This window comes from Phymastichus coffea, unplaced genomic scaffold, assembly GCF_024137745.1.
Source record: "Phymastichus coffea isolate CEN01 unplaced genomic scaffold, Cenicafe_Pcof_1.1 PCOF00012, whole genome shotgun sequence".
In the NCBI taxonomy this organism is placed as follows: domain Eukaryota; kingdom Metazoa; phylum Arthropoda; class Insecta; order Hymenoptera; family Eulophidae; genus Phymastichus; species Phymastichus coffea.
The window spans coordinates 4369499-4388440 of NW_026706823.1; the positions used below are offsets into that span (position 1 = coordinate 4369499).

Here is an 18942-nt window from a genome sequence, read left to right on the forward strand (position 1 = left end):
AAAGAGAGAGCAGCGGCAGTACCTGTCGCTCCAGTCAGTCACCGATGGAGAGAGAGAGAGAGAGAGAGAGAGAGAGAGAGAGAGAGAGAGAGAAAGAGAAAGAATGCAACTATGGTACGGCTAGGCGCGCGGCACTGGTCACGCTTGGCGGTGCCGCGTGCCGCCGATTAGGTAAGTGAGTGGTAGGGGAGGCGTGAGAAGCAGTCTCTCATGAACTCGTTAGTCCGCTCTCGCAAGTATTAAGACCCTCGCAAGTATTATCCTCGCCAGCGTCAGTGCAGCAGTCCAGCGCAGCAAGACAGTATTTTGAGCCAGCCTTTGTCCACCGGCCGTGCCATAACTCACGAAGTCGCCAGCCGGCAAGAAGATCCATGTGCCAGCCCAGCGGACTTCGCCGATTCTTCAAGTCATCCTCTCTCATTTTGTCTCACGTGCCGACTATCTCATTTAGTTATTAAGGATTTAGTGTATAATAGGTTAAGGTATGTGATAAAGTGTTTCGACCGTCAACGCACGAAGCAGCGTTTTATAATAAATTTGAATTCGTTTGTGACAAGGAGAGTCGTCATTGTGATCACCTTTCCTCTTCTGCCTTGCCGGGAGCGATATACCGCCTCCCTTGCCTCCTCCTTAAACAATTCGGTGATAACAGTGTGACACTAATGATTAAAATCTAACGCGTTTTGGGGAATGGTAATTCCTACGAGCCATGCAAGGGCCCGTGCCCAAGCGCCGTATCACAAATTATTTTTTAAGAGGAAGGTAAGGGAGGCTCATTCGTTCCTCTGAACGGTGACGATGGGCCTCATCACTAAATTGGCATTTTGGGCTTCGGTTTGAGAGGAAAAGAATAACATGCGCACACAATAATCACTCACGATAACCGTTAACAATATTTATTCTCGACGTTTAACAATAAAGAGCGACGGCGCGAGTTCATGCGTCGTCCTCAACGCCCTTGTCTGCGTTCATGCGGACAATCGCACGGGGGCACGGTACAATGATTTGAGAGGGTTACAAAGGAGGGACTCGTTCTGATCGTGAAATTCACCGTGCTCGCGGAAAATCGCGAGCACTTTGCCGACCCGTCGCGCACTCGCGAATAGAGAGAGAGAGAGAGAGAGAGAGAGAGAGAGAGAGAGAGAGAGAGAGAGAGAGAGAGAGAGAGAGAGAGAGACAACCTGACCTGGTGAAGGCTGCTGGCAGGAGTCGCTGCTGATGCTGCTGGCAGGAACCGTTGCTGAAGTTGCTGGCAGGAAATGCTGCTAATTCTGCTGCAGGAAGGAAATGCTTCAAGAACTGCAGGCAGGCTCGTGGCAGGCTCAGATGTGGATTCTACGATGCTAGAGTCGTTGGAAGTTCTTTTCATGCTGCAATCTGCTCGTTGTTCTCTGCTTTATTTGTCTGTTTAGCTCTCTTTCACGTGCCCTCGCTCAGCCGTCAAATGATCCGTCTTACTCAGAATCTCGGCTTGAACTCTCTCCTTTAATCGTTCGCGCATTGGCTCGAGCAACGCCGGCGGCTTCGCTCTCGCGAGCGGATCGCCGCGGATCACTCGCGCTTGCTTACTCTCTACTCGCGACGCGACATTCTCTCTCTCTTCTTCTTGCCGCAGCCGCTCTCGCTCTCAATTAGCTCCTAATGACGATACCCGGCTCAGGTATTGGGTCCTGAAATAAAGCGGCGCGAGCATCGGTATCGGCTCGTAATTTTCAAACGCTCGCCAGGGCAACAGCGAAGAAGGGAGGCTGTGTGAGAGAGAGAGAGCGAGCCAGACAGGGACGGCTATTCTAGCCAGGGCCCCGTTACAGCGGGAAGGAATTACCGGCCACGGACGGCCGACGCTATTACAAGTATTACTCAAATTACCTAGAATCCGAAGGGGTGCTACTTCGTCTAATTATTCAGATTAAATAATTTAATTCTAGTTAATAAATTTGGCGAACGCGAAGTGCTAAGGCCAAGGCCGGCTTCGAATGATAGAGAGTTGAACGTAATCAAGGTCGCGGTTACTCCGATAGCAAATAGTCGGATTAACTTGTTTTCTTCAACTTTTCTTAGTCTATTGTCTTTCACGGGAATTATGACGCGCTTAATAATGTAAATACAGGAGAGGAAGGTGAAGAGTAAGAAACTATGAGATTCATACGGCTGATAAATTTTGGTATAAAAGTTGAGCCTTTTATCGACCAAGTTAGAACGTGTAATTGTTAGTGTAGAATTTACAAAATAAAAATTATATAAAGTGTAGCGTATTGTATGAGTGTGTTGGATCGGTACTTAAAATTAATAAGAATGATTAAGTTGCAAAGTTATTTATAATACGCTAATGAGAAATTACAAAGAAATTGATAATTTTAAATAAGTAATAAAATTAATACTAGAATCGCGGGAGCGCTAATCAGTACTCCACATTGCTTTTACGTTACCATTGAAATTCAATTGAGAACCGGCACGCAATATCTTCCGTTAAATAGTGAGAGGAATTGCTTAAAAATTAAGGCTGGCTGAATTACAAATCTTGTGGTACTCACTCTACGGAAATGGAGTTGTGATTCCGAGTTTATAATAGAATCTTAGTCACCCAGGGCTTCCAGTAATTAAATATAATTTTCTACAAATATTCCGGCAATTCCACAGGCAATCACTAATTATGAAAATTATTCTGAAAGCTCAATAAATCCTGGAGAGTTGTTTAACAATTTATAAAAATTAATTACAATGGGCACGAGCGAGCTATGATGCTAACACTTTAATTTTAATTTACGAAATTGCAACAATAAATTAATTATAAAAACTCAGAAAATTGATAGCTGGAACTAGACGTCCAGTTTATCGTAAAGCCATCGGCACACTCTCGGCCTTCCCTCTCTTATCATTTTCTCCTAGCCGTAGATCTTAGCAGTATCAATTCGAAGTAGCGAGATATTATTAACTAGCGCTGTCCTTTTCTCATATGATTTGGCTATTAGTCTATCTCTCACTAGGCCACGTCAAAGTAAATGCGATGAGCTCCCCTTGTCTAATTTATGAAGCTATCTCTTGAGTTTCGTGTTATTGTAAGCCTATTGTAGAATGTTCAGATTCAATATTTTTCAAATGACCATATCTCCGTTGAAAAAATTATAAAATTAATTTTGAATAGTGCTTTTCGTATACCAAGAGTTGTTATTTTAGAAACCATAGTTAGAATTACGCAGAAAAAATCCTTCGTCATGTTACAGGTGGTCAAATATAGCAAAAAATCGTGTTTTTAATGCTTTTAGGTTAAGATATCTAGAAAACCAAGGGTGATAGAGCAATTTTGCGCCCAGATTTGGAATCATCGTCTGAAAATCTATTATACTTTGTCTGGTTTCAGGTTCTTAAAATTGTTGGCCCGTAATTATCAGACTGTAACTGACTATAAGAGTTTCCTACAATTCACTCAGTAACTTCAGAAATAAAATATATAACATTTATGCTGTGGTTTAAATAACTATTTTTATTAAAGGAAAACATCAAAACATGTGAAACAAAGATACTTGATAGATATATGTCTATAAAAGTGAAGCATAGTTATAATACTTGTGCTATTACTGACCTATAATAGTTCAATGTGCTAGCGACTAAATGCAATGAAAGTATTAACCATACTTACTACTATATTTTACCATACCCTCATATGCCACACATGATATGCGTATCATTCATCATTTTACTTTATTGTTCTTATAAACACAGTACCACTACGAACTATTTATGGCACAGGCAGCAATTACATAAAAGCGGATTGAAATCACGCAGTACCATAAGAATATGGATAAACATACTTACTTTTTAGTTAGCTCAAGTAATAAAAATGAAAAATTCAGTAAAGGTAACATAAATGGTATTGTTCCTTCAATTTTTGGATGTTTTTTTATATAGAAATCAAATGCTTCCATTGCAGAAATTTTATCATCTAAGCAAAGATACCTAAAACAAATAAAAATATTATTTCTGTATAAATTACTCGATCACAAATTGAAAATCGGTTTTATTTTTAATAAATCTTGATAATAGCATTTTATTAGTCATTTAATTGTAAAATTTCCTACACACACACAGATACACATACACACAATACTATTGTGACTCTTCAATGGACAGATATATACTCTTATACAGGAAATGAAGGAGTGAGTACTAGAGAAATACGTCAAGATGGAATACAACTGTCTGAGAGATTTAAGACTGTGGCTGTTTCAGACTAATTTAATAAAGAGGGCATACCTCCGGGATGTATTATTTTGTAGTAAACCTGGTGCAGACTGATAGGAAGGTTCATCTCCTAGAACGATCGTATTACCATCATTTTCGAGATAGGAATATCAAAACATAAAATGCAGGAGAAAGCTTAAAAGCAACAATTGGAAAGGATATAAGGAAGAGTTGAAAGAAAAATTGGCTTACTGCTGTTGGAAATAAGGTAAATTCATATTCTCAAGCTCACTTGTCATGTTCATTTTCTCAAGTTGTACTGCGGGAACTCCAAAATAGGCGGCGCGCGACTCGTCGGCCCCCATTAACTTATTTAAATACGATAACGAAAGGTGTGAGCGATGAGCGAATAAAATGTACTCACTTGCTTGCCGTTCAAATCGAAATGCAAACAGACGTATAGAATAAGGCTATTATAGCCATTTAATAATAAATACCATTTTTACTAATATCGTGCGTCAAAATAATTTAACCAACTTTATACACCTCATTCCAAGAACTTCAAAGGATGTTACAGCAACAAAATAATAAAACCAAAACTATATAAGAAATCAAGTAACATGCCATGATAGAATAAACACATTGAAATAGCGAGAAGAAAAGCTCGAAAATTTTTCAACAAGACTACAAAATAAAAACCCCCCCAAAAAATGGAGGGTGGACAAAGAAATATTCAAAGACTTCAAGAATGAGATAAATGAGGATGAAAAATAAGTATGGTAGGACTACTGTTCAAGTTTGAGTAGCTCAATAGATACAATTAAAATAGCCCGGCTTCTGACCACGGAAAATAGTTCTCGACTACAGAGTCTTAGAAACAGATCGTACGAAATAGAAGAAGACACACTTGAATTCCTACTAAAAATAAACTTTCCCGACTTTGCAATGGAAGGTGAGATACATTAAGCAACTGAAATCAACGAGGGGAGAGAACTTATAGAGGAACTGACTGGGAAATCGCAGCACAGGTGATGACAGAAATGACCCCGAAGGAACTAAAATGAGCAATAAATACCTTTGAATCTCATAAAACATCGGGCTCTGATAACATCTTTTCTATAATGCTCCAGAGAGAATGTAAAAGCAATCTAGGATTAATTAAGGGTCTATACAGGGTATTCCATTTTAAAGGAACCACCCAAAAATTATCGACGGTTGGCGTGGTACAAAAAAATTGTCCAGACAACAGTTGTTTGGGACAATGGGGTCAACCTTTCTGTGAAATCCGATTTGACCTTGAGATTCATTTTCAAGGTCATTTCAGGGTCAAAGTCATGTTTTGAATAGGAACCCATATTTTTGATCCCGGATTCGGAAAGAGCGGAAAATTCTACGTTTAGATAACGTATTACGTGTGGGGTGCGGTTAACCCCCCCCCCCTCGCCCAAGATCGTGTAGGGGTCAAATTTATGATTTTCTTCATCTATGCACAGGGATGATCGGGCAAGGGTAAGGTTAATTGTAATAACCCAATAACTCCAATACCCAATAACTTGATAACCCCAATAACCCCAATAACCTAATAACCAAGAGATATTTTGAATAAGGACCCCCATTTTTTATCCCGGATTCGAAAAGAGCGGGAAATTCTACGTTTAGATAAAGTATTATGTTGGGGGAGCGGTTCACCCCCCCCCTCCCACCAAGGCAAGGGTGAGGTTAATAAGGTATTGATTACCCAGCCAGTGAAGGCAAGGTATTGATTACCCAGCTAATGAAGGCAAGGTATTGATTACCCAGCCAATGAAGGCAAGGTGGGAATGTAAAGAGAGAGACGTCGACCCCGAATACGCAGAAATCGTCGTCGCATTATGATGCCGAACAACGATGATCCACGAATTCTCGTCGTTTTGGCAATGGTTGATTTGGATCATCATATCTCGTTGCGTGAAATTCAGAGACGTACTGGAATCCCAAGATCAACAGCCAATAGATTTATGCAGCTGTACAGATTTCATCCGTATCACATAACTTTGACTCAAGCTTTGATACCAGATGATCTCCGCCGCAGACTCGAATTCTGCAATTGGGCACAAGCAAGGATTCGTGAAGATCCTGAATTTTTCAGATACGTCATGTTTTCGGACGAAGCTACATTTCATGATAATGGGCAACTCAATCGCCATAATAGTAATTATTGGTCTATCCAGAACCCTCATTGGGTACGTCATGTTGATAATCAGCATAGATGGAGCCTCGTAGTTTGGTGCAGTATAATAAATGGTTATCTGATAGGACCTTATTTTTTCGATGGGAATGTCAACGGCGCAGCATATCTTGATTTCCTGCAGAATGAATTACCAGAATTATTGGAAGATGTGGACTTGGAAACCAGAAGACGATTATGGCTTCAACTGAATGGTGCACCGTGTCATCGCTCATTAATGGTTCGTCACTTCTTGAACCAACGATACCGAAGACGATGGATAGGTATTGGTAGTGACATTACTGAGTGGTGTCCAAGATCACCAGATCTGACAAGTCCAGATTTCTTTTTATGGGGCTATTTGAAAAATGTTGTTTATGCACAGCAACCAACAACTTGGCAAGATATGATTCAACGCATCATATAAGCTTGCAGAGCTATTCCGCGTCACGTTTTGATGTCCACAGTTGAAAATATTGAACGTAGAATTCAACACTGCATAAATTTGAACGGGAGTATTTTTGAACATCTTATAAGATAAATGTTTGTATTACAATCTTGACCATAACTCTATCTGTAGTCAACGTCTTGTCTTGATCGGCTGAGCATTCCCACCTTGCCATCATTATCTGGGTAATCAATACCTTGCCTTCGCTGGCTGGGTAATCAATTCCTTGCCTTCATTGGCTGGGTAATCAATACCTTGCCTTCACTGGCTGGGTAATCAATACCTTATTAACCTCACCCATGCCCCGGTGGGATAGGGGGGGGGGGGGAGTGAACCGCTCCCCCAACATAATACTTTATCTAAACGTAGAATTTTCCGCTCTTTTCGAATCCGGGATAAAAAATGGGGGTCCTTATACAAAATATCTCTTGGTTATTAGGTTGTTGGGGTTATTGGGATTATTTAGTTATTGGGTATTGGAGTTACTGAGTTATTATAATTAACCTTACCCTTGCCCGATCATCCGTGTGCACAGATGAAGAAAATCATAAATTTGACCCCTACATGACCTTAGGCGAGGGGGGGGGGGGGGTTAACCGCACCCCACACGTAATACGTTATCTAAACGTAGAATTTTCCGCTCTTTCCGAATCCGGGATAAAAAATATGGGTTCCTATTCAAAACATGACTTTGACCTTCAAATGACCTTGAAAATGAATCTCAAGGTCAAATCGGATTTCACAGAAAGGTTGACCCCATTGTCCCAAACAACTGTTGTCTGAACAATTTTTTTGTACCACGCCAACCGTCGAAAATTTCGGGGTGGTTCCTTTAAAATGGGACACCCTGTACTTCTACATATCAATTTACATACTTCTCTTTGTTCAATATTATTACGTCGTCTATTCAAAAAATAAGAAAAATAATGTCAATGTATAAATAATTATTTCTGTTTATGAATACTTATACCATTGCCTGTATTCTATCATTAGTAGAATATCCAATATGCAGAGCCCACGGCGAAGGGGTAAGAAAATGGATTATCGAACCTCGATATGATTCAATCGATGAAGGAAAAACTCGAGAACTCAGCCAAAAGGCAAGATTTAAGATTCCAGGTTATTTGTTATGTAACGGTCCTATCCTTACTAATCGGATTGCAGCTTCAGGGGTTTTCCGATTTTTCTCTTCCGATTGAAAAACCTAACTTTTTCTCTAACTTCAAATAACTTAAAAGCAGAAGACTTGTCATAGGTTATCTTGGTACGGTTGGATTATAAATTCATTTTCCTTCGAGCAACATCATGAATTTGGTGTAATTGATGACGAACTCTTGTGACATAATTGGAGGGAGTTTCGGGAAAAACGTCGAGTGGATATCCTTAGAGCAAATCAAATGGGCAACAGAAGATCTTGTCCAAGGTACATCTCCGCAGGAGTCATTCCCGTTGTCTCATTGCGTGAAAAACGAAACGCCAGAAGAAAGAGCGGAAAAAGTTAATCCCGATTCTGTTGATTCTCTGAAACGCACAACGACAAATATTGCAGAATTGTTCTATTAAGACGCTCAACTTGGCCATTAGATTGTGGGTGTAAAGGTGTAGTCCTAGTTTTATGGATACCCAATAAAACTGTTAATTTTCTAAACAAAATTTACTCAAAATTCCTACCCTGATCTGTATGGATTTCTAAAGAAACTCCATGACGGGAAATGACCTAGGAGACCGCGAGCAATTGTCTCGACCCGAATATTTTTTAAAGGAATTACTTCAGACCATGTCGTAAAACAATCAACTATAACCATTAAATACCTATTACCCCATGAAGGAGTTAATTTACCTAAAATGTCAATTTAAAGACTTTCTACTGGAGCTCTAACATTATAAACCTGTAAGGCACTTTTACCTCTTTCTAGTGGTCCCTTTTTATCAATACAAACATCACAACTCTTACAACAATTTTCAACATCTCTTTTACAGGAAACCCAGTTAAAACGACGTCAAACCTAGTCCAGAGTCTTGTTTATACCAAAGTGACCACTAGTAGAAAAATCGTGGGTTTCTTTGAGCACTTCATTGACCCTACTCTTTGAAACAATCAATTGCCACGCACATGTTTTCAAATCATATGAATCCCAACGTCTAAAAAGAAGATCATTACGAACAGAGAGAGAATCCCATTGAAGAAAATAAAATTTAAACGAAGGACTTTTTGAAGAAATAATACCTCTATCAGGGTGTTTATCCTCCCTTTTAAATTTAAGTGGGACACTAATGTCCTCATCTTTTTCTTGTTCTATTTTCCAATCAATAGAATTATTCTCAAGAAGACAGATTCGACCAAATACCTTCTCAACAGCATAGTTGTCTTCAATTTTTTAACAATATCTACAAAAAGATTCATTGCAGGAATGACGTGAAAATCCATCTGCATTACTATGAGAAGACCCTTTCCTATGGATAACCTCAAAATTAAATTTACTCAATTTTCCTAACAACCTGGCTAACTGACCATCTAAATTCTGAAAAGAGATTAGCCATTGAAGAGCTGAATGATCTGTACGAATTGAAAATTTATTACCAATGACATTATGGGAGAAATATTCAGAAGAATCTATAACCGCTAAAAGTTCTCTTCTAGTAACACAGCAATTGCTCTCAGTCTTAGACAAAATCCTACTATAATACGCAATTGCTCGTTCTACACCATCCTGAGTTTGTAGAAGAACAGCACCAATCCCATGTCCTGACCCATCAATATCTAACATAAATTCGCCATATTTATCTAGATATGCTAAAGTAGGAGGGGATGTCATGGCCTGTTTTAAATTATCAAAAGCTTTTTGACATTCTGAAGTCCAAACAAAGGGAATGATTTTGTCAGTCAATTTATAAAGAGGCTTGACTATGTCAGAAAATTTTGGGACAAACCTTCTTGAATTTGAAGCGAATCCAATAAAACTTCTAACCTGTTTCTTTGTCTTAGGAATTGGCCATTCCAAGACAGTAGAAACCTTCCTGGAGTTCATACTTATACCCTCGTGAGATATAATATGATCCAGATACTCTGTCTGCCTCTTAAAGAGTGCCCACTTCTTCGGGTTAAGCTTCATATTCGCCTCATCTAAACGAGAGAAAACCTTACCTAAATTATCTAACATTTCTTCGAAATTTTTAGCCTTAACCATAATAACATCTAACAAGGGAACTACCCCAACCCGACCTTAATGATTTGAATGATTTTGGGATATGTTATGGTACTGGAAAAAAATTAGATACGTTTTTTTTTTATCGGCCCATAAGGGCTTTTAAGAGGTAAAATCCACCCTGAAAATCAACCCCTAAAATAAGTTTTTTTAATATTTCTCAGCATCAAATGAATATTTTTCAGTAAACTCAAAGATAAAAAATTTCTTATAAAAAAGGCGCTTTTAAGGACATAACATTTATACCGAAGGGTTGCAAGCCCCTTTTTGATAGGAGAAAATACACTATTTTTTGTACTGTTTTACGTCATGTAATATAGTAAATCAGCTCGAGTGATTTAAAAATCGCAATGATAATGAGAAAATACCAAAATTAAATTAACGTGTTTCCGGATTAAAAAGAAATATAATTAAGGGGTATTTCACCCCCTAGAAACAACCTCCGTCAAACTATTAGCAGGTTAATCCACAAAGAGTAATAATAATAGTTATTATTTTTTAAACATAATGTTAAATCGTAATAAAGAAAAATAACAAGTAATAACAGTTAAAAATTATTAATTTCAAAAGTAGAAGTTTAATATAGTTATTATTTTTTTTTTAATCATGTACAATTTGTCAATGAGAAAAGAAATTATAACAAATAATTGATTATATTAATAGTTATAAATAGTTATTATAGTCTCAATTCCTATACTTATAACCTGTTTACTTTTTTCAATTTTCACTTGTGGTTTAGTTTACTTTTTGTTGGTACTTTACTTTGCTATACACTTTATCTTATTTACAATTTTGTCTTATCAATGGCTCGAAGAAGATAAGTTATATCAAATTTACGCCCCTTACGATAATAAGACATCCGATACATATTTCATTATTCATAGTAGTTGAAGAAAAGTCAAGTATTTAAAAAGTTAAAGTTTTTTATAGTGCTGGATTTATAAATAAACTTATTTCTATATTTACACACAAATTTCCCGAACACCAAAATATAGTACATAACAAGAAGAAAAGTTTTTATCTACTACGTAAGTATTTATGTCACTTATCATATATAATTTTATTCAAATATTTTGATTTATAAACATGTGAAATATAACTGTTAAAAACGTATGATCGAATTCTATCTATAGACTAGGTTTTCTTTTGTCTTTTGTAAAATTATTCAACTGCAAAAATGAGTATTTATATCTTGATTTTGTTTTGGATTAAAACATGAAGATAAATCCCTTGAACGTAGTCAATTTATTATTAGCATATTTTCAATACAAATACCAGATAGCGAGATTAATTTCAAAGAAATTAAATTGTCAGAAAAGTTGAAATAAATATTAATAGATACCGTGTATGAGTTTAATGATATTGATATGATTGTTGAAGAGACGTTAGATTTTCATGAAGATTATAAAGATACTAATGCTAAAACAATCGAAGATGAAGTTCAATATCACTTTCCTGATTCTGATTTTGCACCAACAAATCAGTGCACAAATGATGAAGAAGAAATCACATTTGATTATAAACAAAGAGCCGTAGAATTTTGGAGGAGCGGAAAAAACAAAAACTTAAAACTGGATACTGTACAACATAGATTCAAAAAAGTTTCATCTATAAGTCAACTTAAACGTTGGGCGAAAACAATTAAAAAAAATGGAACTTACCGAGAAAAAATTGCGCAAATTTGCCAATACACGTTCGATAATTTAGAAGCCGCTATTGGAGCTGGTACGATAGTGCATGATCGAGATATACGGAAATGGACATTGCAAGCTCAAAAAATTGTTGGCCATAAAGATATAAGATTTAAGGCTTGTCAAAATTGGTTACTAAAATTTAAAAAAGCTCATAGAATAGTATCTAGAAAAATAAATAAATTTATCACCAAAAAAACATTAAAAATTAAAGAAGAACTACAAACTAATGCTGATGCTTTTGTAGCTGATGTTAAATCATGGTAAATCGGCATTGCAAACTTTTATAATTCAGATCAGAGTGGATTCCAATTAGAAATACACTCGGGAAGAACATTAGTAGTTGAAGGAAAAAAGCAGGAGCAATGTCTGGTATAGTCGGTTTCATCGACAACGCACAGTTATACAAGTCAGCCAACTATGTCAGCAACCGGGAAACTTTTATCACCACTTTTTATAGTATTAAAAGAAAAAAGTGGTCAATTTGGTCCCATAGTGGAATCTTCATTATTTAGACCAAAAAATGTGCATGTGGAAGCATCTAAATCTGGAAAATTAACGACAAGTTAGTATATTTTTGTTTAGTATAATGCAATGACATAAAAAAATTTTGACATTTTCTTATTTTAGATCATTTTAAAATTTGGTTGAAAGAAGTTTTTTACCCAAATGTTGGACCTCAATCTGTACTTTTACTCGACTCTTGGAGTGGACAGTAATGTTTGAGTATTTCTCACGTATGTTTTTTCATCTAAAGACGTTTCACTATATCTCAAACAACCCACTACATTATTTATTTCAAAAGTTACACTCTCCTGCTCAGTATCCATTTTCATCCTTAGACTTCTCATAGTATCATAGCCTATGATGCAATCCTTTACTAAATGTGGAATAATGAGGAAAGTTAGATCTACGTAAAGGTCACCTAATTTAACATTTAAATAACTTTGCTTTTTCAGCTTAACCGTTTTTTGTCCAGTGGCCACTTTAATTACATGTCCACTAATAGGCAAGGTCGGTTTTAGATTGAAAGTGGATGCATTTCGATTATAAAATTCATCGGAGATAGCTGAAATCTCGCTACCCTAATCAATCAACGCGTTAACCGAAATGCCTTCTATAATAACTTTAATTTCAGGGCATTTTCTAATATAAGTGTTATCTTCGTTGTTTTCAAGCTCATTCTTAATCTCATCCCGAGGATCATCAAATATAGTGCATATTGATCTATCCTTTGAATCTATACTCAAATCGCAATTATTTACCGTTGCTACTCGCTGAGATTTGTTTTTCTTATCCGAGTTGCGAGAAGCAACGCTTACTCGTTTCCCGAGGATGCAGTGTTTTCTTGTAATTTTACTGAGTCTTCACTGATCTCCTCAAAGGAGGCTTTGGGCTTGCGCTCTCGCCGTTTATTTTGAGGTTTTTGAATCGAAGAATTGATTGAAATGCTATTGACTTGGTGTTCATTAGCGTTCTCTTTAGATGAGTTGCGATTGCTCATATAATCGTCGTTATCAAATGAAGAGAGGATTCTAATAAATTCAGAAACTTTGCGTACGCTTTTAGCTTGCACTAGTAAGCGCACGTCCTTATCAAAATGACGTGAGAGTTTATCGATGAGTTCTTCCTCCTCTAAGCTCTCATTAATATCATAAGCTAAATTTATTTTGCGAATTGCATAATTATACCTAGATATTTTACCACTAGGGTAATACTTTCCAAATTCAATTTCCCGCATAATATTTCTACGGATTTCTGCATTCCAAAATTTTTCTCTAAACAAACGTTCAAAATCATTAAAATTATTGATTTCCCGTTGTACTAGATCATACCAAGCAGAATTCACACCGGCTATTGATTGGGAAATTAAACAAAGCAACTGAGCCGTGTTACAATTGCTTGCTTGTAAATATCTTTTGAAATCATTTAGATATTTAATGGGACGATATTTGTAGCTGTCATCAAACTTTGGGCACGTCAACGTGGGCTGTTTGAAAGTCTCTACTATCGTCTCGTTAACCGTATGTTTACTGTTTTCATTTACTATTGATTTCTCTACTTCTACTCTAAGCTCTGAAATATTCTCTTTCATTTCGTCAATAATATTATCCTTAGCGCGGATAATATCATTTAAGTTTTCATCACAACGTTCTTTCAATTGTTCGATAATTTCATTTGAGTCATTTAAATTTGATTTTAAGGTAGAGATCAATGTCTCTTGTTCATTTACTTTGCTTGTTAGTCTTTCGACTTTGTTGCAAAGTTTGCTGATAGTTTCAGACATAGTAGCAAAATCATGAAATAGTTTCGTTTGTTCACAATCTAGTTGTTTTAACTCCCCAACAACCGCTTTTTCCCATTCTCGAGTTTTCTTATCGTGATCGTTCAAATCATCATCCAGAACGTCATTATTTAACTCGTTTAGGATCGCTTCTGAAGTGATTTCAGTTGACGTGAAAATAGAGCGTCGTTTATTTCCCGACATTTTGGGAAATTAGCTTAAAACGTCGCCTTGATCAAAGAAATAATGAGAGAGTCAAAACATAAGAGATCGTACTTTAATTACTCAAATTTAATAAACAACAAACCGATGAAAGACTACGCTATATTTTCTAACTACATAAATACATTTGAATAATAGAGTAAGAAGTAAAGCATGTTTATATCAAGCACTAGTCATTAGGCTGCTGGAACGGGCAGCGAATCGACCATGAATGTACACATATTGTGTACAAACAACAGGTCCTCGTGTAAGGTACGAATATTCGTCGCCGTTACATGGCACACCGTCTCGAATCGCGATTCTAATATATTAATTCGTTCTCGCAATTCCTGAACTTCTTTTCGCAACGCAGCATTTTTGCGTTTCGCTAACTTCAATTTTCGGCTATTCGTCATTATACAGATTCGAATACGCACGCGACAAATCAATAATCTTTCGCTCGAAAATTGTTAACAAACTTCTAAAGAGTCCCTGTTCGGGCGCCAAATGTAACGTTTGAGTATTTCTCACGTTAATAAAAGTTCGGACTCTTTACAGAAAATTCGCAATAACGTTTCCGAAAAAAGCAAGAATTTGACACGCGCGCAGTCTGAAAAATCAAAAGGAAATCTTTCGAGTGGCAAACCACGACGTTTGCCAACTCGATGAATCGTTTTCGAGATGTAATTGAGAGCAATTGCATCTATCGGGGAAAGGCCCGACAGCGCCGCAATTACTGCTCAATCTGATCTCTCAATAGCAAGTGTATTTAGAAGGGAAGATCTCTAAGGCTGCTTTTTTCTCATGAGAGATATGGTCTCATGAGTTGAGCTCTTAGAGATCTATAGGATGGGAAGTTAACAGGCTAACCACTGATTAAGAAATTCGTCTCAGGAGATAGCTGAGGCTTTATTTCCAACAGTGCTCGCGCTGCTAAGCAAGGTAGGAGAATGAGTCCTTTTGCCGCAGCGACGAGCGAATTTATACATGCGAAATAGGCTCCTTTCTACGCTTGGTAGCCCCTACAACGCTATTTTTGTCTTTGGCGCAAATTTTATACATATTTTATCGCAAAATGGCTCGAACGAATTTACAATTATGTGATTTAAAAAATGAAACTGGAAAAGATGAATTTTTTAATATAAATTGCATTTCTAGGAAAAATCGCCTTTTAAAGTTATAAGCTATACAATTTAACAATCAAATTACGCCATTTTTACAATAAAATTATGGAAAATTTTTACATGGAAAAATCGCTTGTTGTTAGAAGATTGTTATCCATATAAAAGATGATTAATTTTGCTCTTTAATTTTGAATAATAATTAAAAAACAGATTTGCAATTTTCTTTTTTAGCGGTTTAAAAATCAGCAAATGAGTAACAATCTTAATCATCAATTTTACAGATACTTATGATCGATTTTCTATCTAACCGTGTCATTTTAATTGTTTAAAAAAATTATAAATTGTTTATTTATTGATAACTCAGTTAATAATGGGTTACCAAAGTGTCAAATTCTTGCTTTTCTGTTTTAATACGTCGAGATTGTAATCGCATACTTGAAATAACAATATCGTTGTTTATTGCAAAATAACTAACAATGTTAACTTGTAAATTAGATTTGACTAACAAATATCGGTTTGAGAGTTAAATTAACATGAAATTCAGGATCAGCGCATCAAATTTGACTAAGAAATACTTTTGTTCGTTTAAAAAACTTTATAATTAACGATTTTCGGTTGTAAACAATAAATTTTCCCACGGTCGTGACGTCACGCTCCTTATATGGTAATGTTTTCGCAGAGTTGCCCTAACACATTTGCATATACGTGTGAAAAGCGCCTACGCTCAATTACCGATTTTCTCTAATTGTTTCGTGTATGACGGGTTGCCGTTTTGCAGACGAAAATAGGAGACAAATCAGACAGGACCGTTACAGGACATTGCGATAAAGTTGTAAGGAAAATGATGTCGACAAACAAAATTGTTAATATAAAAAAAATTCCCACAGGAACGACTAGGAACATCCAACCACTCGATGTTTATGGATTCGTATCTGGAAAAACTTCGTTCGACGTTTATCAGATCAAGTAATTTTGATGGACTATGAAATGAATCTACATTTAAGAAATTACATCATAAAAATGCAGTCTCTTGTCCATAACCAGCTTTCTTCACCAGGATATATAAATGTTTTTAAATGCGCTTGGTATAAAAGCGGCTACATTGCTGAAAAACCAGCTAAAACAGATAACCCTGTTGATTTTAGTTTTGGAGATTCTTGCAATATACATTGCGAAATAGTAGCATGTAAAAATGTTGCTATAATACGGTATGATTGGTGTAAAAGATCATTATGTTTCAAACACCTTTTCGATGATTATCATTTCTGTAAGGAATTCGTTGAATGATACATTTTGATTTACCAATAAATAAAAAAAAGAAAAAGATGACAATTATTATGAAAAATCAAAATATATGTAGTATCGCGTACAATGGCTCTTACGTAAATATATTTATGTATCTACATACGAATATAAATATATATGTGTAGATCTATAAATCATAATTAGACATCGTGTTATTCTCGTGTTTATTTTTAAGAGATATTTCTCGCCATTTTGGTACTATTAAAATAAAATGTATTAAACATATTTTTATTTGTCATGAATTATGTTTGAGCTACAGATATATTTAAAAAAAAATGGGATACCCCACCGACGGTGTAGAAATCAATTATTTTAAGAAAAAGCAACTGATAAACTTAATGGTTTCAAAGTTAGGTCTATTAGCCTACATTTGGTTGGGTAAGGGTGGTTTATGAGGGTTTGGTGGGCTAGAGGCAGATTGGTTAGTTGATGTAGCTCGCTCAGGCATACGATTAAATTATTTCTGGAAATAACAAACGACTTAACTCGTGTTTCCCAGGGTTAGGAGGATTAGGGGGTTATTAGGGGGAGGGTCTTATTGGGGGGGGGGAGTTATTAGGAGGTTAATGGGGGGTTGTAAGCAATGCCATTGGGGGATATTAGGAGGGTTATTAGGGGGAGGTTTATTACCATCGCCATTCGGTGATTAGGAGGGTTGATAGCATTGCCATTGTTTTTATTGGTTGAGTTTTTCTCCTTTCTTGTGACTAAAATTGTAAACTGCCAAGTAATATATATTTAATTGATTTTTATATGCGTTACTATAATTCATTCAGTTACCAATTAAAAACAATCAAAAAAATTAGGACGGATTTATTGTTCATACTTCTTACAATAATGATATTCTTCATAGAAGTGCTCGAAACATAATGATTTTTTGCACCAACCGCAACGTATAATAGCCACATTTTTGCATCCTTCTATGTCACAATGTGTATTGCAGGAATCTCCAAAACTGTAAGCAACAGGATTGTCAAAATTTTCTGGTTTTTTAGTGAGGTAACCACTCTTGAACCAGGAATATTTAAAAAGATTAGTATATCTTGGTGAAGATAATTGATTGTGGACTAACGACTGAAGTTTAATGATGTTGTTTCTTTTATGTAAATCCAAATCATAATTCATCAAAATTACGGTATCTGAAAATTGGCGGACAAAGTTCTTCCATATGCGAAATCCAAAAACATCAAGTGGCTGAATTTTTCCCGTTGTGCCAGTCGGTATTTTTTTAAAATTTATAATTTTATCACGTGGAGTTACAGTTTCTATGGCACTGTCACAATGACCGCTCCAGGAGTCAAGCAACAGCATCGTATTGGAACCTACATTAGGGAAATATACTTTTTGCAGCCATATTTTAAAGAGATCTAAAATCAAAAATCTTATTTGTAAAATCATTTATAATGACATTAATTGTAACTAGATGGGATTATGCATACCTGTAGTCAACTTTCCAGATTTAGATGCTTCTACGTAAACATTTTCGGGTCTAAATAAAGTGGTTTCAACAATGGGTCCAAACTCACCGCTAGATTCCTTCAAAACTAAAAAGAGTGGTGACAGTAATTCTCCTGCGGCTGATATGAGTGGCTGTATAGTATAACTGTGGGTTGTTGAAGAAACTGACTGTACTAAACACTGTACCTGCTTTTCTCCTTCAACCGCTAGCGTTCTTCCGGAGTGCATTTCCAGTTGGAATCCGCTCTGATCAGAATTAAACACATTATGAATTCCAATTATTCTTATGCCTGCTTTAACATCAGCAATAAAAGTATTTGCTTTAATCGTTAGTTCTGAATTACTTTCTAGTGTTTTCTTGGTTATAAACTTTGCAACGGTAGTCGATTCAATTAATCGAACCGTTCGCGATTCTGAATTTCGCGCGTTAGTTCTAAGAATTGAGAGAGAGAGGGGGCGCGCGATCTTTAAAATTGGCAGTTACGTCTCAGCTGTTGATACGTGTGGATACCGCCGAATTTTGTTTGCACTGTTTTCTCGCCGAGTGATAGTTTTACCAGGAGTAATTACACGCGCGAGTGCAACAACGTGATCGGCAGATTACAGCATCACGGGAGCAGCATTTGCAGCATTTGCAGCTGATAGGCGGCACGAGACAGCGCAGCTGAGATAACAGTTCCGGAGGCAGTTGATACATTTTATTGGCATCAACAATTACGGCTGATCACCGTAATTGCACCACAGGGTAGGTGCACCTCCCTTTATTATCGCGTGTCAAAATATATTTATTATTTTGTTTAGCCGCGTTAGCGTTAATAATTTTGTCTTCGCGCCGAG

At 36.5% G+C, this 18942-nt stretch overlaps 1 protein-coding gene across 2 annotated transcripts in view; it reads right to left on the reverse strand.

Annotated features, from left to right (window-relative positions):
• The window catches only part of LOC131672672 (Golgi to ER traffic protein 4 homolog), a 629760-nt gene that overhangs the window by 132616 nt on the left and 478202 nt on the right, over positions 1-18942 (reverse strand). The window contains exon 5 of one of the 2 annotated variants that reach the window (XM_058950047.1): positions 3817-3957. The exons of the other annotated variant lie outside the window; for it this stretch is intronic. Within the exon in view, the coding sequence (XP_058806030.1) occupies positions 3817-3957 (141 nt within the window). The remainder of the gene's footprint in view (positions 1-3816; positions 3958-18942) is intronic. 2 annotated transcript variants of the gene reach the window in all.